The sequence below is a fragment of the Prionailurus viverrinus genome, chromosome A3 (genome assembly GCF_022837055.1).
Source record: "Prionailurus viverrinus isolate Anna chromosome A3, UM_Priviv_1.0, whole genome shotgun sequence".
Taxonomy (NCBI): Eukaryota; Metazoa; Chordata; class Mammalia; order Carnivora; family Felidae; genus Prionailurus; species Prionailurus viverrinus.
Window position 1 is genome coordinate 105097251 of NC_062563.1, and position 23742 is coordinate 105120992.

Here is a 23742-nt window from a genome sequence, read left to right on the forward strand (position 1 = left end):
TTCAGGGAGCTTTTATACTAGTAGGTTCCCAGATCTATCACCTTCTAACTCAGTAACCTCTTGGACAAGTCATTTAACCATCTCTCTCAGGATCCCCATATCTACATCTTTTCAATGGGCATAATAGTATCAACTCCATAAAGCTATAATGAGGTTTAATGAAAAAAAAAAACAAATAAAACAGATTGTTTTCATCATATATGGCACATAGTAAAACACAGTAAGTGTTAACTATAATTATTTACTGTTATTATCTTACAGATAGGTAAATGCAAATATAATGCCAGGTACATGGTATTGTGTTATAAAATTTGTTCAAATGAAAATGTGCTATGTAGCTGGTAAGATCAGAGCAGGGGTTGAAATAGGCTTTGAAGGACTGGAGAGGTGCACACGTGAAGATATGCAGCAGTGGAGAAAGGGAACTTAACACAGAGGGCACAGGGTACACAAGAGGGCTGGAAGGGAACAGCAAGGCCTGGGAAGAGAAGCTGGTAAAGTTGACCTGCCCCACCATGACTTGCCTCTTACTTGCTGATTATCAAGAAACAGAGTAATAGATGAAAAGTTGGCATAACCTTCTGAATTGTTGTTTTCTCATTCTGGATCATGCCCTTAGTTTAAATATTCCGTGTTCTTATATCTGATACTGAAATGTGTTTAAATTTTTTTTTTAACGTTTATTCATTTTTGAGACAGAGAGAGACAGAGCATGAACGGGGGAGGATCAGAGAGAGAGGGAGACACAGAATCTGAAACAGGCTCCAGGCTCTGAATTGTCAGCACAGAGCCCGATGCGGGGCTCGAACCCACAGACTGCGAGATCATGATCTGGGCCGAAGTCGGACGCTTAACCGACGGAGCCACCCAGGCGCCCCTGAAATGTGTTTTATAATTCTACTATTAACAGTTAAATCTTTCAATAACCATTAATAATGTGTTCGTGGACATTATTCATTCTCTTGATTTTTTCCCCCCCTGGATGTTTATGGAGCCTGTAGATTCCCTTTTTTGGCCAATCTTTCCTTGGAAAATTGCTATTTTTCAAGATTAAAAAAAAAAAAAAAGCACAGTAGCAGTCTTTGTAAAAGAAAAGCCAAAATCCTGTTTGGCTTCATTCTTCCTGCTTCTTCAGCCTTCCTCTTCTCATCTCATTGGTAAGCCTCCAACAGTCCCCAAGCACTCCCAAGCATATCTTTCAACTACAGCTCTTAATAGTGTTGCTTTGGCCCCAAATACGGGGTTCCAAGATACTTTTTACAATCTAGAGATCAGATCTGACTGGGCGGTGCGGAGGTCAGGTAAGCAGGCCCATGCTTCCAAAGCAATGAGCGTTCTTCATTTGCTGGTTCTCAAAGAAGGGTCCTGAGTCCTTGCCCTCCAGGCCCCAGGAACTAAGATGCTTGTTTGATTTCAGCACCCAGTAGGAGCTTAAAACATGTTTGCTAAAGAATGTCAAAGTAGAAATCTTCCTGCTAGTATAAAAGTGTACTTCTCGGGAGCTCTGCTCTGCCTCCCACTGTTCCCAGCCTCCCCCACCCTTGACTGCGTGTGTGCTCTTCTCTTCTCCCAGAGCTCAAGAGAGGGACCCGAGCACCGTCTCGAATTGCCACTCCACTCCGCATGATCCGGAAATAAGTGTGCCCAGTAGTGTCAAGTGTGGGCTGGTGCAGCCTAGGCTCAGCTGATTCTCGTAGAGACCGGGCCATGGGCACAGAGAATCCAGAGGTCCCCACCGGGCTGTGTGTAAGCTGTGCTGGGGGTCTATGGTGAGAGACTGGGAACCAGCATAGGAGCTTTGGGGCGTTTCTGCTCTGAGCCTGCACAGAGGTGGAGACTGAGGCGGGACCGATCCATCTCAGTCCCCTTTCCTCCCCTGACCGCCATCTTCAGTGGATGGGAGAGGAAGCAAGTAACGGTGCCAACAGCCCTCCTCCTCTCCTTCAAAAGTACATTCCACCTCTGTCCCCACCCTCCGGTGCTTAAAGAACTCCACCTTTGTTTAGCCAGACTCCCCTGCTGAAAGGAGAAAAGACCGAAGCTTTTAACGGTAGGCCTAGGGACATACTACAGAGCACACAGACCCAAGGTTGGGAAGCCCAGTGAGAGTTTGCCTTCCTGCCCAGTTTTACCCAGTGTCCTTGCGAGTCGGCTTGCTACTGCCCTCTCACCAGCCAGCAAGCAGTCTTACGTGTGTGTACCTTTGGATGTCAGCAGAAATGCAAATTAATCAATGTAGACGCATCTCTTTTACCAAAGAGCCCCAGAATCCTGCCCATGGGACTCCTTTCGTGGGGACGGTTGTAATCATCGTGACCCTCTCGGCATGAGATGAAAGAGGGAGCAAATAGATCCTTCAGTTTCACCAAATCTCGCCATTCTAATTTTGGAGCTGTTTTTTGATGGACTTTAACCTGATGTGATTTGGCCAAAGGCAAAGGCCCCGATGAGGGAAAGCCCTGAATTTAGACCCAGGCCCCCAGTGCGTGAGTTCAGAATGCCAAGAAATACCCGTCTGTGGAAGTAGGCTGGGTGCATGTGTATAAATTTGCTGGAAACTTGTCTGTCTGTGCCTTTTTGATGTATCCCATCTTTTTTTCTCCTTTACTCCCATTGTATTGTTTCTAAAAATAAATGAGATAATAGTGCTACTAGCCTGGGCCCCATTATTACGTTCATCCCCCTTCTGCCATCAGAGTTTGCTGGCGGATGGGCGAGATGAGAAAGAAGTACGTTTTTACTTCTATAGCTTAGCCAACCTTAGTAGCTCAGAGCTTCCTGCTTGTCTTGGGCTTGGGAAAAGCAGAGGATTTTCCGAAAGAGGACTAATAAAGTGCAGCAGTGCTGCCTCGTGTTGTGGGGAGGTGCCAGAAGGAAAGGAATGCCCACACTGTGGGAGGAACGGAGGCCTCGACAGGAGGCTGGAAGTGATGCCAGCTAGACAGAGCCGGCGGCTCCGTGAGAGGAGCAGGAAAAATGGAAGGAAGGTTCCACCCCTTCCTCTAGCAAAATCAATGGCTGTTCTTCGGCATGAGACATGGTTTGGGCACGCAGCTGAGACACTGCCCAGATGGGCCACAGAGCAGAGGGCAGGATGTGGAACAACCCTTAGGAATCACAGCTGAACACTGAGAAGGCACGTGGTGCCTTTATGGCCAGTCTTTGCAATCCAGGTCAGACATAAGATGAGAATTGTAGCGGGGTCGGAAAGCAACAGTTTCTATAGACCAAATGCTGTCTGTGAATGTAAGAGAACCTGTCTTACATTTTTGCATGTTTCTAGAAATGCAGGGGTTAGGAAGTGGTCAGGGATATTTGTTCAATTCCATGCAGCTACCCCTGGGGAATCTGTTGCTCCAGCACCACCATAAGGGTTACATTCATTCTGTTCTCTTCCGACAGGCCGGAAGCCTGAGTGTTACCTCTGGGATTGATGGCCCTTCCTTCTAAAAGACTTACTCTAGAAACTAAAAGAACTGATTTACAAAAGTTGAAATCTCTTTTTTGACTCTGGGTGATTCTTCTTAGCCCAAAAATATTTTCCTCCTTGAGAGAGGACATTGTTTGCAAGGTTTTCAAGATTTCCTATGTGGTCATTCTTTATGCTTAGTGACAGAGTTCGTGTATTTCTAAAAATAACATTTAGAACACGTATATTTAGAATGGCTCAAAACATTTTCTTGAATATCTTCTAAGTACTTGTACTCAGTATATTCCCAGTGAGCATTTAGTGTATGTCATGCATCAGGATTATAAAGTACTCACTTGTCGTGTTTCCAGATTATTATTTTGAAATAAGATTGAAATTTTGTTTCTATTTTTTTAAGTATTTTCTTCTTTTTGGTGCTATTGTATATGGAATTGGTTTTACTTTTCTTTTCAAATTGTTCACTGTTAGTGTGTGGAAACATGACTAATTGATGTATGCTGAATTTATATCCAATAACTTTGCTGAATCTGTTTATTCAAACAGTGTTTTGTGGAATCTTTAAGGTTTTCTACATATAAGACCATGTTGTCTGTGAACAGAGATAATTTGACTTCTTCCTTTCCAATTTGGATAACTTTTATTCCTTTTTCTTGCCGGGGGCTCTAGCTAGGACTTCCACTATTGTATTGAATAAAAGTGGTGAAAGCAGGCATCCTTGTCTTGTTCCTGATCTCAGAGAAAAAGTTTTTGGTCTTTCACCATTGAATATGACGTTAACTGTGGGATTTTCATATATGGCCTTTATTATGTGGAAGTAGTTTTCTTCTATTCCTAGAATCGTTGAGTGTTTTTATTACGAAAAGGTATTGAATTTTGTCAAATTCTTTTTCAGCATCAAATGAGAAGATCATACGGGTTTTTCCTTCATTCTGTTAATGTGTAGTGTATTACATTGACTGACTTTTTAATGTTGACCCACCCTTGCATCCCAGGAATAAACCCCACTTGTTCATAGTGTATAAACCTTTCAGCATGCTGTTGAATCCTGTTCGCTAGTTTTTTGTTGAGGATTTTCGCATCAATATTTATCAGGGATTTTCGTCTCTAGTTTTCTCATGTATCTTTGGCTTTGGTATCTGAATAACGCTGGCTTCGGATCATGAGTGTGGAAGTATTCCTTCTTTTTCAATTTTTTGGAAGACTTTGAAAAGGATAGGTATTGATTTTTTAACTATTTGATAAAATTTACCAGTGAAGCCATCTGCTCCTGGGGGGGTCTTTGATTATTGATTCAATCTCAGATTTTCTATTTATTCCTCATTCAGCCCTGGTAGGCTTTGTGTTTCTAGGAATTTGTCCATTTCATCTAGATTATCCGACTTGTGGATATATAATTACTCATAGTACTGTCTTATAATCCTTTTTTTATTTTTATAAAATCAGTAGTAAGATCTCTTTTCATTTCTGATTTTGTGACTTGAGTCTTTTCTTTTTTTCTTAGTCCTCTAGCTAAAGGTTTGTCAATTTTGTTGATCTTTGCAAAGAACCAACTCTTGCTTCATTGACTTTTGTTATTTTCTCTTCTCTTTTTTGTTCATCCCTGCTCTAATCTTTATTATTTCTTTTCTGTTGCTACCTTTGGGTTTGATTTAGTTCTCTTTTCTAATTCTTTAAGGTTTAAAGGTAGGTGGTTGATTTAAGATCTTTCTTCTTAATTAATGGAAGCATTTATAGCTGTATATTTTCCCTCTTAGCTTGGCACTCTTTCCACTGCATCCCATGAGTTTGGGTATGATGTGCTTTCATTTTATTTGTCTCAAGATATTTTCTAACTTTCCTTGTGAGTTCTTCTTTGAGCCAGTGATTGCTTAAGAGTGTGATGGTTAATCTCCACATATTTGCGAATTTTCTAGTTTTCCTTCTGCTATTTCTAGTTTTATTCCATTGTGATAAAAAAAAAAGGTGCTTTATATGATTTCAGTCTTTTAAATTATTAAGATTCATAAGTACCCTAACATCAGATCTGTCCTGGAGAATGTCCCATGTACTCTTGAGAAAAATATGTACTCTGTATTACTGAGCAGAGGATTCTATATGTGTCTTCATTAGTTGGTCTACAGTGTTAAGTCTTCTATTTTTGTATTGATCCTTTGGTTGTTTTATTCTTTATTGAAAGTGGTGTATTAAAGTCGCCTACTGTGGTTATAGATCTATTTCTCTCTTCAATTTTGTTGATGTTTGCTTTGTATGTTTAGGAGCTCTAATGTTTGTTGCATATGTTTATAATTGTTATATCTTCTTGATGCATTGACCCTTTTATCATTCTTTAATATCCTTCTTTGTCTCTTTTAAGTTTTTTTGGCTTAAAGTCTATTTTTTCTAATATTAATATAACCACCCCTGCTCTCCTTTGTTAACTATTTGCATGGAGTATCTTTGTCTATCCTTTTCACTTTCAACTTCTGAGCATCCATAGATCTAAAGTGAGTCTCGTATAGATAGAATATAGTTAGATCCTGTTTTTCTATTCGTTCTGTGAATCTGTATCTTTTTATTAGGGAGTTTAATCTATTTATATTTAAAGTAATCACTGATAGGGAAGGACTTAGTATTGCCATTTTGTTATTTGTTTTTGTTTTTTTTACATCCTCTGGGGGTGTGGGGGTTGTCCCTCATTTTCTCCTTTAAGACCTTCCTTTGTGTTTGATTGATTTTTTTATAGTGACACATTTTGATTACCTTTTCATTTCCTTTGTGTATATTCTGTAGATTTTTTTTCTTTGTGGTTACCATGAAGATTACATATTACGTGTTTAAAGTTATAACAATCTATTTTAAACTGACACGAACGTAACATCAATATTTAAATTTTCTTCTGTTTTTGAGCGCTTACTATGGACGAGGCATTGCATTAAGCACATCACATTTGTCTCATGTTAATTCTTTGAGTAATCGGAAATGGAGGTATTACTATCTGAATTCTACAAGTGAGGAAACCAAAACACAAGGAGAATAATTAATTAACCCAAAGTCACATAGCTAGGAAGAGGCAAAGTCAGAATTCAGTCCAGATCTGTCACACCCTCCCACATTCCACCCAGCAACATGAACAGTTTGAGCTCATGTTTCCTTTTCATTCATCACATCAGCAGGGGTGGCCACATGGCTTTGTCAAAACTTGTAGCTGACTAGTCCCTTTCTTCCCAAAACACATAATTTATGACTTTTCTTTTTTAGTTAACATTTAACCTGGGCATATGTGCTAAAATGGAAATACGAGAGTGGCAAGACCGAGTTCAGGCTTGAAAGTGTAACATTAGTTTTCTGAAGTTTACCGTGGGCAACTTATAGTGGAAATTTTCTTTTTTTTTTAAATTTTTTTTTCAACGTTTATTCATTTTTGGGACAGAGAGAGACAGAGCATGAACGGGGGAGGGGCAGAGAGAGAGGGAGACACAGAATCGGAAACAGGCTCCAGGCTCCGAGCCATCAGCCCAGAGCCCGACGCGGGGCTCGAACTCACGGACCGCGAGATCGTGACCTGGCTGAAGTCGGATGCTTAACCGACTGCGCCACCCAGGCGCCCCAGTAGTGGAAATTTTCTTGAAAATTGTTAACATCTTTTTTCCAATAATGAAGCAAATCTTAGAACTGTCCATTAAAGTAGTAAATACATATTTTAAAAACACCATAAGTTGGATGACAGGGGGTTATTTAATGAATACTTGTTTTTCTTCTTTAACAGTTTACTGCCAGAAACATTAATTGGAAGTATGTGTTCCATTCATTTGTTGATATTTTATCGCCAAATTCTTGGAGATGTACTCCTGAAAGACAGGATGAGCATGCAAAGTGCTGGTAAGAGGTCTTTGCAATTTCCTTATGTACTTTGAGTAAATGTGACCTATGCTTTGAGTAAATGTGACCTATGCCAACTTTTATCTTCTGCTTCTGAAGGTGCATTCAGAATAAAATGTTTAGAATAGCATCAATGTCAATAAATTACTTCACATGCAAAGCATTGTTCTCCACTGTGCACCTGTGTGTACCCTATGTTAGTTCAGTATATATTCTGTTCTTTACAATATGCATATTTTCACATTACAAATTCTGGAGATTTGATGTGCTTGCTTCGGCAGCACATACACAAATTCTGGAGATTTGAGATACTAAAACTCAGATACAATCACATTTCCCCTCAATGTTTTGAATAATCTGTTTTTACCACATGTTTGATATGCGCATCATCTTTTTGGGAAGAGACTGAAATCACCCAGAATAACTGGTTCTTAATGCACAATGTTTAAATATCAACAGACTAGTTAAAATTGAATATAGGAAAGAGGTATTCAGATGTTCTATTATTTATTCTTGTATCTTCTTTGTAAGCTTGAAACTATTTCCCAGTAAAAATGTTAAAAAATAATTTTAAAAAATCAATGACTTGTCACATATGATTGAACTTATAAAGAGATATACATGTTATAAGAATTACCTCTAAAAAAAGAGTTTAATTTTAATGAGTAGTCTTTGAACTCAGTAAATCAGTAAGCAGATATGTATTGAGTGGCCTCCTCTATGTCAGGCACTGTGCTGAGCCCAGTGATGGATGAGACAGGCACGAGCATCCGTCCCCTGGTGGACTGACGGACTTCAAACGCAAAATTACATGAATCATCCTTTTCAACCTTCTAAAATAAGTTTCTAAAGGAAGAAAGCCAGGGTGCCTGGGTGGCTCAGTTGGTTTAGCATCTGACTATTGATTTCGGCTCAGGTCACGATCCCAGGGTCACGGAATTGAGCCCCGCGTTGGGCTCCATGGTGAAAGTGGAGCTTGCTTTGGATTCTTTCTCTCTTTCCCTCTGCCCCCCTCCCCCCTACTCACACTCTCTCTCTAAAATAAAAAATAAAAATAAAGGAAGGAGGAAAGCCAACAAGAGCATACACTGGGAAGACCTGAGGGAAGTCTCTGGGTGAGTAATATTCAAGATAAGACCTGAGAGAGGAGCTAGAGGTGTGGGGCAGGTTGCATGTCTGGGCAGAGGGGCCAGCATGTCTAAAGACCTGAGGCAAGACAATGCAAGTGTGTTGGAGGGATCGCAGTTGAAAGCCAGTGTGGCTGGAGCGGAGTGAGCAAGACGAAGGACCCTATGATAGCTTAGTTCTCATGGACAGGTGGAGTTCATGGTTAGACAGGAGGCCTTTCCCAGACACTTAGCTCCTGGATAGGTAGATAGAAATGGAACTCAAAATTAGCGAAGTCCCGCCATTTCTCAAGGAATAATTATAACTCCAGGGAAGGACAATTTAAGCTTTCTTGTCATCACTTGACTGTGAGTTTATTTCGATGACTTTAGCAAAACTTCTTGAATGATCTGACTTTTAGGATTGATATGACTTCTAAGAGAGGATAAAGCTCATTAGCTTTTCTGTTGGGAAGGAGGTTAGTCAGAACCGTTGTCATCATTTGAATCTGACCATCAGAGTAAAGCTAATAAGACCTAGAGGGAGGATTTCCCTTTACGGAGGACACAAGATTGTAGAATACATTGCCCAGGCCATTTCAAGAATGGCCTGGTGGACTGGAGTCAGGCCTAAGCAGCCTGATGCTTATTGGTTCCTGCTCAGCCTTCCAAGAGCAGGGTGCATCCTAATTGGTTCCTTTTTTCCCCCCAGGATAGTTAACATACAGTGTTATATTGTTTCAGGTATATGGTATTGAGAGAGACAGAGACAGAGTGCGAGTGGGTTAGGGGCAGAGAGAGCGGGAGACACAGAATCTGAAGCAGGCTCCAGGCTTCAAGCTGTCAGCACAGAACCTGATGCAAGGCTCAAACTCATGGACCACAAGATCATGACCTGATCTGAAGTCAGACACTTAACCCACTGAGCCACCCAGACGCCCCAGGGATTCAACAATTCTATACGTTACTCAGTGCTCATCACATAAGTGTATTCTTAATCCCCTTCACCTATTTCACTCATACCCCCACCCATCTTTCCTCTGGTAATCATCCATTTGTTATCTATAGTTAAGAGTCTATTTCTTGGTTTGTCTTTTTTTTTTTTTGTCTGTTTTGTTTCTGAAATTCCACATACGAATGAAATCATACGGTATTTGTCTTTCTCTCACTGATTTCACTTAGCATTATACCCTTAGGTCCATCCATGTTGTTGCAAATGGCAAGATTTCATTCTTTTTTATGGCTGAATAATATTCATATATATATATATGTATATATGTATCTCTCTTCATTCACCTACTGATGGACAGTGGGCAGCTTTCATAATTTGACTATTGTGGATAATGCTATAATAAACATGGGGGCACATATCTTTCCAAATTGGTGTTTTTGGATTCTTTGGGTGAGTACTCACTAGTGTAATTTCTGGATCATATGACAATTCCATTTTTAGTTTTTTGAAGAGGCTCCACACTGTTTTCCACAGTGTCTGAACCAGTTTACATTCCCACCAACGATGCATGAGGGTTCCATTTTCTCCATGTCCTCCCCAGTACTTGTTTCTTGTGTATTTGATTTTAGCCATTCTGACAGGTGTGAGGTGGTATCTTATTGTAGTTTTGATTTGCATTGCCCTGATGATTAGTTATATTGAACATCTCTTCATGTATCTGTTGGTCATTTGTATGTCCTCTATGGAGAAATGTCTGTTTGTCTTCCCATCATTGAGTTGGATTATTTGTTTTTTTGGTGTTGAGTTGTATAAATTCCCTAACTGGTTCCTTTCACCGTGCCACAGTTATATCATAAGAAGGAAAGAGAGGTTGGAAAAACAGCATAGAAAGAAGAACAAATTTTTCTGGTCTTCTTCTGTGCAAAGCCACTTCTGCCCTAAAAGCTCTGTCTACTTGGTACAAGACTCATTTCAGAACTCCCTGGCGTATGGATATAGCAGCAGATGCAGATTGAGCAGACACCTCTGAGACCTCCTAGAGGTTAAAGTGTGCAGAATATATTATCAACAAAGCATGTGGCACAATCATTTTCCTCTGAATGAATGTTTTTATGTCTATGGCAGTCAAATACATTGGATGAAATTTATGTAAAATCTTTTTTATTCTTTCATATTTCAGACCTAATTAGTAACACAGTGTTGGCCACCTTCCCCAAGCTCTTGGAGCAGCCTGACATGATGGACGCACTCAGGGTGGGTAGCACGAATCATGACGGAAACCCGATGGGTTCTAGAAGCAGTAAAGCACACCATGTCAGTGAGTTCTGACCCCTGCTCTAGGGGTTTTTGTCCTATTTGGACAATGTCTCTCGATCCCTGTCCATTTGTCTAGCTCACCTGGTCTCATCCTTCCTCAGTATGAATGCTGCTTCCCCAGGGCTGCCTTCCCTGTCCCAGCGAGCAGGTGGAACACCTGCTGTATACACTATTGCACTCTCTTGCCTGTTGTTTGCTCCTTGACTTAAGATGGCCACTGATCATGTCCTGAGAGCAAAAATCCAAAATGATTTGTTAGATAAACTCTTCTGAGTTTTCAGAAGAGAATCAAGGCATGCATATCATTTTTATTTCAATTCAACATCTACTGCCTGCTATGTGAAAGAGCAACCGGGTATGAGTTTGAACCACATGAAACCTCGAATTTTCGGCCGTTTTTTGGCTTTCAAAAATGGCAGTTTCATAAGGTTTAATTTAACATATCAGAGATAACAAATATTAGGAGTCCCTTATGCCTACAAAGCAGTACTCAGATAACCCGGTAGGTGCCACTGACCATGTATAACCCAGTCCTTGAAGATTTAAAGAGGGCAGCAAAGAAGGACCAGGAATCTGTTCCAGAAGAGGTCCTTGGTGAGATAGACCTAATAACTGGAGCCAAGGTGGATTTTGACATGCTGAGATGGGAGGAGAAGACATTACAGGTAGAAGGATCAGCATGAGCAAATGTTTTGAAGCATAAAGGGATAGAGAATATTCTATTTGTGATCCAGTTTGGCATGTAAAACGTGTCCGCGGATGGGCAAGGTTGGTCTGAGTCTCACACTGCCAGTGAAGAGCGTGTGTGGTAGGCAGCAGGTAATGTGTACAGGTTCTGCTGTAGGACAGCTCCTGACACGGCAGGGTGGAAAAGTACACGTCGTGCAGGAGAGAGGTGAGCTATGCTGGGAGGTGATTCCTGTCAAAAAGGATAGAGGTCGTAAGGGCCTGACAGAGAAATGGAAGGAGGAAGCAGTCACCTCCAGAGATTTTTTTAGACTTGGAAGCTGATCTCATATGATGGTTTGTCTGGCTTTGGGGTGTCCACAGTAACAATGAAGTTTTCAGCAAAAAGACTTACAAAAGTATTCATGGCCTGTGATTATCCGTAACTTCAGACAAGTTCATTTGGCACTATCATTAGATAACGCAGAATTTCTCTTTTTTCCCCCCACAAAGTCATCAGTGTCATACTATTTATTCATTATACAGAACACAGGGACATTGACTCATTCAACAAATATTTTACGAGAGCTCACTGCAGCTGAGGCACTGTGCAAGGTGCTGGCATACTTCTCTAGGTGTGTAACAGTCACAGAATCCGGGCATTGGAGTGAGGATGGAACCTTAGGGCTGATCTAGTCTAAATTCTGCGTTCCCTGATGAGCAGATAGCTCAGAGAAGTGCACTCAGGTCAGTCTTGGGCGTGTCCAGACAGGCCACAGGCTCAAGGAAAGGCATGTAGATAAGGTCGTTCATACACATTGTTAAATGGGAAAAAAAAAAAAATTTGAGTTGTAGTAAGCGTATTTAAATATATATATTTACATGTATATATCTGCCTGTAAAAATATCTGGAAGAATAGACTCTAGAAAAGGAATACTGATTACCTTTGGATCATGAGTTAAATAATAAAAATAAAAAAGAGTGGTTTATTCTTACGCTCTGGAGCCTTGTCTCCATGGCACACCATACGACTCAGAATCAGCCAGGCTGTGCGGTGGTAGCTGACCCAGGTTTGTTTCTCACTCGTGGTTCCTAGCCAGCACGGAGCAGTGGAAGACCCCGCTCCGTAGTCACCCAAGGGTGCAGGCTGTCGGAGGCTCCAGTTTCTTACAGCATCGTCTGGAACAAGCAGCTTTCTGTGTTGCCGGTTGCACCTGCAGGAGAAGAGAGAATAGAGGATTGTCCTTGGCCTTTCCGCCACCTTTGCCCTGAAGAGGCACGGGCCATCTCTGCTCATGTTTCATTGGCCAGCACCAATCACCCGGTGGTTAATGGCCCCACTTAACTTCAAGGGAGCTGGGAGATGGAGTCTTCTCCTTGCTCCAGAAGGAAGAAGTGGACCTTGGTATACGGTCGTGACCCTCCACACACCCCCGTTTGCTGTTTGCCACTGACTTACTATAAGTGAACCACCCTACTGCTTGCTGATGGCTCAGTGAAAACTGAGGGAGGACCTTGACACAACTAACAAACAACAGGCACATTTTTCCAGACAATAAGTCGAAAGCTGCTAAGTGGTAGTCATGTGAAACCAGATACCTTTTAAGGTTCACATTATGAAGTGTGTGAGCCTCCTAGGGTCACCTTCTCTAAGTTTAGTTTGCTGTTGGTGTTTTAATAATAATGAGAACACCTGGCCTGTTTAGTAAAGCACCCTGGCTCTCTAAGGGTCCTCTTCAAACTCTCCAGGACCCGCGGGTGCAGCATCGATGGGGTGGTGGACCACAATCTCATAAGGTGGTTCTTTCGTGGTAATAACTGGCCATTCATGGTAACAGGTCATGGTAAATATGACCATCCCAAGACCTGGCTCATTAGGGGCACAGCTTGCCGTCTCTTGGTAGGAAACTTCTCTTTCATTTCATGGAGAATCTCGTTCTTGGTCCCATATGTCATATCCATACCCCAGGGCCTCCCTACTGAGAAAAGGGCTGATGCTTTCATGGAATCCATGAAATCGGGCACCAGCAGGAGAATACCTACAAACAGACACAGAACAGTGGCTGGGAATAAGCAGTCACGAGAATGGGCACATCCCTCTTGCTCACTGTTTGCCCGGAACTAGCACTGAGAAAGTCTTCAGTTCATATGTCTGTGGGACCAATTGAACTCTGGGTTTTTTACTTCTTTAAGGAAGCTTGTGTGATGCTTTGTGGACAGATTGGAGTATTTACTTGCAAAGCTGTACCTCATTTTTATCTCCCTCTGATCCCCGTCATCGTCATGGCAGACAGAATTGCCGAGAAGAATGGTATTTGGCAGAGCTTTCTATTTCCATTACAGTCTGAACTTAAAACCTTCGTAGTATGTTATTGTTCAAGTGCTGTGTTTATGCATTTTGCAAGGATGTGTTAGTGTTTCACTGATTGCATTCTTAAATTAGTTTCGACTTGTAAGAACCATGGTGTTTCTGAGGTATCTTTCACCGCCTGGTCAGTCTGGCTCTGGGTCATTAGCAGTAGGTGCCTACGGATTCACTTCTTACACGCGTAGGGTCCGTACAGCGTTTTTAACCCTGTCCATACGATTAATTACCATGGAGTTGTAGAAGTGGGGCAAAGGCTTGTGAATACTCAGATTAATATGATATTTTGATTTGCTTTTTAGAGTTCGTGGGCTGAGAAAGAAAGCACATTAAAGAGATCAGAGAAGGTAATGCCATTTTCCACGCTGAACTGAACATTTGCAGTGCTCACTGCTTGCTTACACATGCTAATAATGCCCGTCTTAGCCAGAGAAGCCAGAGTCATAATCCCTCTTAACCAGTTAAACTGTGTCATCCTGGTTGCAAAGACATGTTCCAAGAAGGGTTTGGGTGAGCAATTCCTGATGTGAAAAGCAACACTCGATCAAAACAATCATTTCAGACCGGTGAGTGTGTTATTTGAGGAGAAGTTTCTGAACAAAGTTGCCAGTTGGCTATCAGATTCCTCTTATTTGAAAAAATTCCTCTAGCTCTCAAAGTTTATATCACGTAAGGAGAAGGGAAAAGAAGATTGGCCTAAGCTGTATAATACATTTAAAAACTGCACGGCTCATGCTTATATGACCATAGAGGCTTGGTGATTACCAAATAAAACTTGTATTTATCAGTGAGTAATGGCTTCACTGCTCTAATCCAGGATTGACAAACTTTTTCCGTAAAGAGCCACATAGTAAATATTTTTGGCTTTTCAGGCTGTAAGGTCTCTGTTACAATACCCAACTCTGCTATTGTAGCACAAAGGCAGCTACAGACTACTGTAAACATCTGAGTGGGGCTGGGTTTCTATAAAACTTTATTTAGAAACAGAGGTAGTGGGCTGCATTTGGCTCACGGTCCATGGTTTCTGTACTTCAAGTCTAAAGAGTTAACTATCTGCAAGGAACATGGGAGAACAAAGTAAAAATCTTAAAAATCTTTCAAAACATAAACTGTGTTTTATACAATATATATGTGTAATATATATAATACATATACTGTATGTATGATATATACATATACATACACTGTGTATATGCGTGTGTGTGTGTGTGTGTGTATATACATATATATATGTGTATATATATATATATATATATATATATATATATAAACGGTATTGCATCCTTATTTGAGCAAAGACCATCTGACCAGTACCATCTACACTTGACCTCTGCTGAAACTGGCAGATTTAATGCTTTTCTAGGACAGCAGTAGACAAGGTGCTGGGCCTCAGGCCTGTAGAAATTGCCGTCACACATGGTTGCTTTGAGAACAGTATCTATGGGCAGATCTGCTGTGTATAGTATCTCCCCCTTCCGACTGCTGTGCTTCCCGAGAGCCCCACCCCAGCCTGCCAGAGTCAGGGTTGACTGGTTATGACTGCAGTACTCTTGTTATCTGGGGAGAGTCTGCACATTCTTCCTCCTTGGGTCTCCTTTCTCTGGATTTCATGCTGCCCTTCTTTTATAACAACTTAACTCTGTCTCTGATATGCTATAATCTAATTAAGTGGATACAGCTACCTTCACGTTGTGTTTTAGTTGTGTTTACCTGGAACCACACCCTTACCACCAGAATTAGATTTCAGCACCCCAGTGCCCTTGATGGCATGTGTGGGGCACCCTCAGTGGGGCTTAGGAGACACCCTGGTCTCGAAGAGTCACCCACAGACTCTCAGGGAGGACAGCTTATCTCTCCTCCACGGTGAGTCTTGCTTGCTTCCATTTCAGAAAGTGCTGTTTCCCGACCGAGTAGCTGGTTCAGAGCCAATTACTTGCAGGCACAGATGGCACCCTCCGTCCCACCCCTTAGGTGGATTTTAGTCTACAGAGTTCATAGAATGTAACACTTAAAAAGTAATGATGTAGATCCACTCACAGTTATTTCTGATGGTGGTGTTTTCCCAGAGAGACAAAGAGTTCCTGAAGGCCATGTTTCTCCTGGTGTATCACAACTGCATGGTACCTCTTCTGCACTCCACACTCCTGCCCCCATACAGGTGGGCAGAAGAGGAGACAGAGGCTGCCCGGTGGAAGGTTATCACCGACTTCCTGAAGCAAAACCAGGATGGTGAGGGTGGTCTGCAAGCTCTGCTTTCGCCACATGGAGTCCACGAACCTTTTGACATTTCAGAGCAGACCTATGACTTCTTGGGTGAGTTAAGAAAGAACACAGCCTGACAGTGGTGGCCCTTGACCCTCAGCTTCCCACTGAATCGATGGACCCTCCTCGATGGATCCTCCTGAATAAAAGGACAGAACCAAAAGTGACCATTCCATTGTAACTTAGGTTCTATTCTTTTTTGTACGACCACATTCTATAAAAAAAATACTTAACCTGAGAATTTGAATATGTGTGAATACAATAAAATACATTTCATAAAGAAATAGCGTTATCGAAATTTAGAGAAATTTGTTTTCAAGAACCAAGTAACTTAAATTTAAGTTGACTATATCCATAGATTTCTACAAAAGCAAGATTTTATCAAAAGCTAAATTTATGATCATTCAAGAAAGTGAAAATACAAATAAACTATTGGGACTACATCAAAATAAAAGGCTTCTGCACAGCAAAGGAAGCAACAAAACTAAAAGACAGCCTACTGAATGGGAGAAGATATTTGCAAATGGTATCCAGTAAAGGCTTAGTATCCAAAACATATAAAGGACTGATGCAACTCAATACCCCCAAAATAAATAATCCAATTTGAAAATGGGCAGAAGACATGAACAGACATTTCTCCAAAGAGGACACACAGATGGCCAACAGACACTTGAAAAGATGCTCAGCATCACTGATCATAAGGGAAATACAAATCAAAACTGCGATGAAATATCACCTCACATCTGTCAGAATGGCTAAAATCAAAAACACAAGAAACAACAAGTGTGGGTGTAGATGTGGAGAAAAAGGAAGTCTCATGCACTGTTGGTGGGAATGCAAACTAGCACAGCCACTCTGAAAACAGTACGCATATTCCTCAAAAAATTAAAAACATAACTACCCTATGATCCAGTAATTCTACTGTGGGTTCCCCTAAGAATACAAAAACACTAATTTGAAGGGATACATGCACCCCATGTTTATTGCAGCATTATTCACAATAGCCAAACTATGGAAGCGCCCACGTGTCCATTGATGGATGAATGGATAAAGACGTGGGTGGCACCTGGGTGTCTCAGTCATATAAGCATCTGACTTCAGCTCAGATCATGATCTCATGGTTCATGAGTTCAAGTCCCACGTCGGGCTCTGTGCTGACAGCTCAGAGCTTGGAGCCTGCTATGGATTCTGTGTCTCCCTCTCTCTCTCCTCCCCTCCTCTGCTCATGCTGTGTCTCTCTCAAAAATAAATAAACACTTAAAAAAAGATACACACACACATAGTAGAATATTATTCAGCCATAAAAAAGAACAAAATCTTGCCATTTGCAGCAACATGGATGGATCTAGAGAGCATAATGCTGAGGGAAATAGAGGAAAACAAATACCATATGATTTCACTCATGTGGAATTTAAGAAAACAAATGAGCAACAGGAAAAAAAAGAGACAAACCAAGAAATAGACTTAACTAAAGGAAACAAAATGATGGGTACCAGAGTGGGGAAGATGGGGGAAATAGGGGATGGAGACTAAAGAGTACACTTATCATGATGAAAAAAATAAAATTATTTAAAAAAAGAAAATGAAAATACAGTCCACAGAATGGGAGTTAGATAATTGCAAACCATATGTCTGATAAGAGTCTAGTATCCAGAACATATAAATGTATGATTATTGCTAGTAAAACCTACGTTGTGAAATGGAGGAATTGGAGAAATTTATGCTATGAATCATTTGATTCAGTCTAATATTTGAATGTGATTTATCCTAATTAGATATAAAAGCAGGATCTAGTTTTGCCGTTTCAGGTCCAGGTTAGTGCTCTTTCAAAAACAAAGAACAAAAACCTTTCAGGCTTTGAGGAATGAGACAACCTACCCCTATGTCAGAGAACAAAGGTTTTGTTGCATTTCAGATAAACTTGTGGCTGCTGGTGAATTGTCCCAAGCCTTCACTGTTAAGAGGCATAGTACTTCTGGCATTTATCGAGTGCCTTGTACACGTATCCTCAGTTAACTAGGTTTAATGCCCACAGCCACTGTGGGAGGCAGTAACTGATTTGTTCCTGTATTACTGCTGGAGAGACAGGCCAGGCAGGTGAAGCGATTGGTCCAAAGGCAGAGCTACTAAGTAGCACAGACAATATACCAAGTAAAGATCATGTATAATTTTCTGCAACCCAAGATACTCCTCTCATCAGAACAAACATTGAGGAATCGCATGTGCAAATAAAACATGAGAAGATTGCTTCAAGAAAAACATAATCAGAGTTTCACCTACATGGCCAGAGGCCCAACTGAGGTACTTTTGCAGGCCACACGCTGCCTTACAAGAGGCCCTTACTTGTGGAGATCCGCCGTATTCTGACACTCCTCACCTTCATCTTAGCTTGCCCTAAACCCTTAATCTAAACTCCATTTGGGCCTTCATCTCAGAAACGAACATGGTATGAAAGGGTTCCCAGCCACAAATCTGACAAGGGAACTTGGCCTTGAAAAGGAGCTGTCGGGGCGCCTGGGTGGCACAGTCGGCTAAGCGTCTGACTTCAGCCGGGTCACGATCTCGCGGTCCGTGAGTTCGGGCCCCGCGTCGGGCTCTGGGCTGATGGCTCGGAGCCTGGAGCCTGTTTCCGATTCTGGGTCTCCCTCCCTCTCTGCCCCTCCCCCATTCATGCTCTGTCTCTCTCTGTCCCAAAAATAAATAAAAACGTTGAGAAGAAAAAAAAAAAAGAAAAGAAAAGGAGATGTCACTGGATCTCCAAGAGCCATTTTCCGGAGCTTCTCTCCCTCTGCCCTTTGTGCCATGAGGGCAGCTGAATGTCCAGACGCCATTGTTATGGCCATCCCGACCCCGTTGCCCCAACCTCTTCCCCAGGCGCCGCCTCCCTCTCTCAGGGACCAAGGCCCTCCCCAGCTTCTGCTTGAAGGAGCCTCCTGCCTTTCCAGATGGAGGTAGTGACAGTGTGTGCAGGGACTTTTCCCCGTTCTGTCACTGAGTTGCCTCCTGGTAGGCCCCTGCAGTCTTATTTGAAGGTACATACAACCATGTGACTTGCCATTGTGAAGCTCTTTTTTTTTTTTTTTTTTTTTTTTGTAGAATCCTTGATTCCTTATTCTACTTGTTTATTTTTTTAATCACTCAGCATTACGCCAGAGCTTGGGCATTTTGAACGAAAGAAAATATTGCTGGTGAATTCCTTTCAGCGAAACTACACACAAAGAGCACAAGCTTTCTTTACTAGATGTTTCCAGGCTGTGTTCCGTGTTCATTTGAAACGTGTCACGATTAACAAATGGGGGCGACTTCGTAGTTTCTGACACAGGAGGAAACTGGGGGAACCTGAGAGAAAGTAGTTTCAGAAATGATTAGGTCAAAAAGCAAGGCAAGAAGCCAGTCAGTCTATGAGGAGGGGACAGTTCCTCAGGCGAGCGGGCGCATCTCTGCCATTGAGAGAGACGCCACATGATCTCTTCAGTCAATGGAATCTTAAAAAAAAAAAAAAAGAAAAGAAAAGAAAAGAAAAAACAATAAAACCTCCCTGGCTTTTTTAATGTCACTTTCTACTTCCAAAACAGGAAGCGGTTGTCAGGCAGCCAAAAACATCCTGGAAATGAGTCCTGGGGTCTGTTTCAAGAAGCGTGACCTGGCACCACTGAGTTAATTGTGAACACCTTGGGGGATTGGGGGGGACGGCAACAGGCCTTTGCCCAGTGACCCCGAATGTGCTGCCTGCCTGGGAGGCCAGGGGGACTCCCCGCAGCAGAACCATGGGGGGGGGGGGCAGGGAGGGGATTTGAAACTGGAAACTACATGGCCCTCTCCTCCCCAACCTCCCAGCCTCTTGTAATTGATGGCGTGTCATATCCATCAGATCCGCTGGAGGTGAAGAAGGTTGCGATTCCCTCACGGGCTGGATGGGGAGGGGTTGGGGTATGTACCAAAGAGCAGGTACAATCCCAGTCTTGAGGGCTTCTTATGGTGCAAGGGATGAGGCCAGAGCAACTCGAGAGGAACCATTTGAAGTACATACTACCACACGCAAACAGAGCAGGTTTAACTTGCCAACCCGGTAGCATCTGGGAATCCCATCAGTAGAGGGAGGGAGCAGGAAGTGTCATCCAGCAGCTGAAGGCTTTGTCAGTTCGCAGCATTAGAGGATATCCTTCGCCGTGAACTGGCCCCACTTCCTCTCCTGCGAAGCCTTCCAAGTTGGGAGGTTCTCTGGGGGCGTGGAGGCGATCAGAGAGAGCTGTCACCTAAGCTGCGCTGGGTTCTGTTTGCTCAAAGCGGAGAATCGGAGACCCAGCCCCACCTACCTAAGGCACCGTGCCTGAGTTTTATCACGATCTGTTCCTTTACTCGTTCAGCACGTATTCACGGAGCACCTACTATGCTCCAGGCCCGGCATTCGGCTTGGAGGACACGGGGAGAGCAGCCCTCACATGATCCCTGTCCTAACTTACTATGCACGAAGTGGACAGCAATCGACACAAGAACCACAGAGGAAGAGCACAGACTGTTAGAAGAGCCTTTGTTGTTGCTGTTCTACCTGCATTCCAACCCTCCTGGGGCCCGGAAGGTTAACAGCACTGCAGCAGGTGCAAGTAAGGGGTGGGTGTAGTGATCTCTCCTTATCTGCATCCTCTCTCCCTCAACTCCACTGCCGGACCCTTGGGGACCGACTAGCTTCCCATCCACGTTTGGTTGTATGCCTCACTGTCTGAACTCCCACCCTTCGCTCTGAAACTCAGGAACACGTGGATTTGACAACCTAGTATCTCTCAACATCCAGACTTGCCATCTGAACCCCTGATAGGTGAACGCAGTAGTCAAGTAGGTTTGGGTGGGGAGGGCGGGTGGAGGCACGAGTGAAGGGCTGTGCCGTCTCACGTAGGAAAATGGAGGCCTCGGGCTTTACGACTCCTCGATGACGCACCAGACGAGGGCAGGCACGTCTGCAGACAGGAATAGAAAACAAAAATCATTCATGGCATACGGCTCAAATTCAGGATGGCGTGTCTGTTGCTTAGCCCATGTCTCACGCCCTGGAGACAGACTGGACCTTTCCCTGCTCTCCTGTGTCTGACTTTGCCGGCAAAGTTTAACTCTGCAGAACTTCGTCCTTTCGAAGAGGCCACTTTGGGTGATAGCAGAAAAAGGCTCCAAGCTTTCTGAGCTCTCCTCCAGGTAGGTATCTCCGGATGACCCAAACATGATCCCGTTGCGTCCTTCCTCTTTCCTCAAAGTTACCTTTTAACCCTGAAATGTTCTGTGCCCGCCCAGATGCTGGAGACACCGGGAGCCAGACTCTGTTCTGCCTGACGGCCTCAAGAACAGCATGAACCGCAAGCTCCTCCCAAGCCTGGGCCTGTCGGTGTGTGCATTCTATCTCCCTGATTTGAGAGTCGAGGTGGCTTTGACTTGTAGAGGCGGTAGTTGCAATCTGGCTGTGTCTGATTCCAGAGGCTAGAGCCAGTGGGACGCGTGTATCTCCGTAGCACCAAGGGGGAGAGCTGGTTGTGCCCCTTTTTCTGCAGCAGAAAGTTGTTGCAGTGGCCGTTGGCACTTTTGCTGCCCAGAATCCATCTACTTGTCTCCTGGTAGCTTTATTCCTCTTCCCCTTGTAGAGGAGCACCTCTTACACACACACACACACACACACACACACACACACACCCTTTTATCCCAGCTCCAGGGCTAGGCCCTGACTGGCCCCAGCAGATCAGCGTGTCCCGTTGCCCTGTTCCAGTGAGGAGCCTGGGAATGGAACTGCAGAGAGCAAATCCCAGGAGATTTAGTCACCGGAGCACTTTTCATTCCCTGCCTGGGATAGTGGGACAGATGAGACCTGAAGCCACTGTGTGCTGCAGGGACATTGCCACCAGGAAGAGAGAGCCTAGAGCTGTGTGTACGTGGGGGTAGCACTGACTGAGGTTAAGAGTGAAACCAACTGCAGTGACAGTGACAGGTGGAGCTCACAGGCAGAGGGGATCTAGACCCCTGGTAGCATTGCTTGAGTCCCTGGATCCAGCCTCACCTGAAGGCAGAATTCCCTTTGAACCTCTCACTTCCCTGAGGTAACCTATTCCCTCCATTGTTAAAGTTGGAATGGGTTCTCCCAACCCTTACAATGGGATGAATCTTAGTGGCTACAACCGGCTATCCTTTCCCCAGGCATCCCTGGCTTTCTCCTGCCCTGCATTTTATTTGTGAGGCAACCAGTAAATCTTTTCTGAAAAAATGCATGAGGCAGTTTATCGGTAGGGAGAGAGGCTGAGGAAGAGGAGCCCAAAAATTGAGCAGTTGTCTCCAAAGTCGTTATGACTGAAAGCATAGGTTCAGTCATTCGAAAACATTTATTGAGTGCTTACTGTGTTCTGGGCCGTATTCAACATGAACAAAATTACTGCTGTCCTGAAGCCAACGTCCTAGGGAGGGTCAGGGCAGGCAAGGAGACAAACAATATACAAATGAATCAATAAGCATAAGAGATAGATGGGGATAAGTGCTATGCAGAGAATCAAAACAGGCTGGTGTCGTTTTGGTTCTGATCAAATAGAGACTAGTGGTGACTTTCCCATTTTCTCTTCTCTGATATCTCCAGGCGTGGACCAGAGACAACGCGAAACCCAGCACTGTGCACAGGGTACGGACAAAAAAACAAAACAAAACAACCCCTCCCCCAAAGGAGCCCTCTATTTCTGGTCTGAGGAATGGGTAAGAGAGCCCTACAGGTCCTGGTCCAAGACAGAGTAAGAAAGCCTCTGTTTATATTTGTCTTTCCCATTCTTTCCTGCCCTAGCCCCCAGCTGTGACAGTAGTGGTGAAAGGCAGTGGCAGCCAGACAGGTAACTAGAACCCTTCTCTCTGACCACAGGAATCCTAAGAGCATGGGGGAAATCCCTGATGCTTTTTCTCCCTTTCTCTCTGTCTGTCTCTGTCCCTCTAATTCTCATTGTGTGTGTGTGTGTGTGTGTGTGTGTGTGTGTGTGTGTGTATGTGTGTGTGTGTGTGTGTGTTTTGGCAAAACAGAGTAGGGAAACTAAAATCCTGGCTTTGCAGCCAGAGGACCAAGGTGAGAGGGGAAGGGGGCAGGATCTGCTAGAAATTGGAGAGTGTTGGGGAGTTCACAGAGAGGGAAGAGCTCAAAGTGATTCTCTAAAATGGGGTATGAATGCCTGAGCTCACCCAAAAATCGACCCTACACAGCATCCCAAAGGGTTGAGAACTGAGCTCCAGGATCCCAGATTGGCCCCAAGTCCCAGACTAGCACACACACACCGAGCAGATTGGAATAGCACTGCAAAGCCTTAAAAATAGAACTGACACGGGTCAGTACCTAGAGCCCAGAGATGATAGAGAGCAACTCGCAGCCTGAACCTAACCAGGCATTTGCCTGATCAAACAAACAAATCAACATTTTTATAGGATTTAAACAAGACCCATAATTTCATAACAATATTAACAATGTCCAGATACAATGCAAAATTACATGATATTTGGAGACCCAGGAAAATCTCCACATCTCTCAAGGAAAAAGACAAAAGGACCATCAAGGGGCAACTCTGAGATGACCCAAGGGTTCAAATCGAGACCTTAAAGCAACTATCCTAATCATGCTCCAAGAAATACGGGCAAATCTTGAAACGAATAGAAAGATAGTCTCATCATAGAAACAGACAATACAAAAAGGATGGAATTGAAGTTTGGGGAATAAAAACTCTGATAACCAAAATGAAACCATTCATGGAATGGACTCCATTTTTTTTCCTCTTAAGTTCTTTA

General features: G+C 43.2%; 1 protein-coding gene across 3 annotated transcripts in view; it reads left to right on the plus strand.

Moving 5' to 3' along the window:
- Positions 1–16241, plus strand: part of NPHP1 (nephrocystin 1) — a 60089-nt gene extending 43848 nt beyond the window's left edge. For all 3 annotated transcript variants that reach the window (XM_047854642.1, XM_047854643.1, XM_047854645.1), the window contains 4 exons: positions 7176–7288; positions 10527–10600; positions 13998–14042; positions 15762–16241. In XM_047854642.1, the coding sequence (XP_047710598.1) occupies positions 7176–7288; positions 10527–10600; positions 13998–14042; positions 15762–16034 (505 nt within the window). In that variant the 3' untranslated portion in view covers positions 16035–16241. The remainder of the gene's footprint in view (positions 1–7175; positions 7289–10526; positions 10601–13997; positions 14043–15761) is intronic.
- The last annotated feature ends 7501 nt before the right edge of the window (positions 16242–23742 follow it).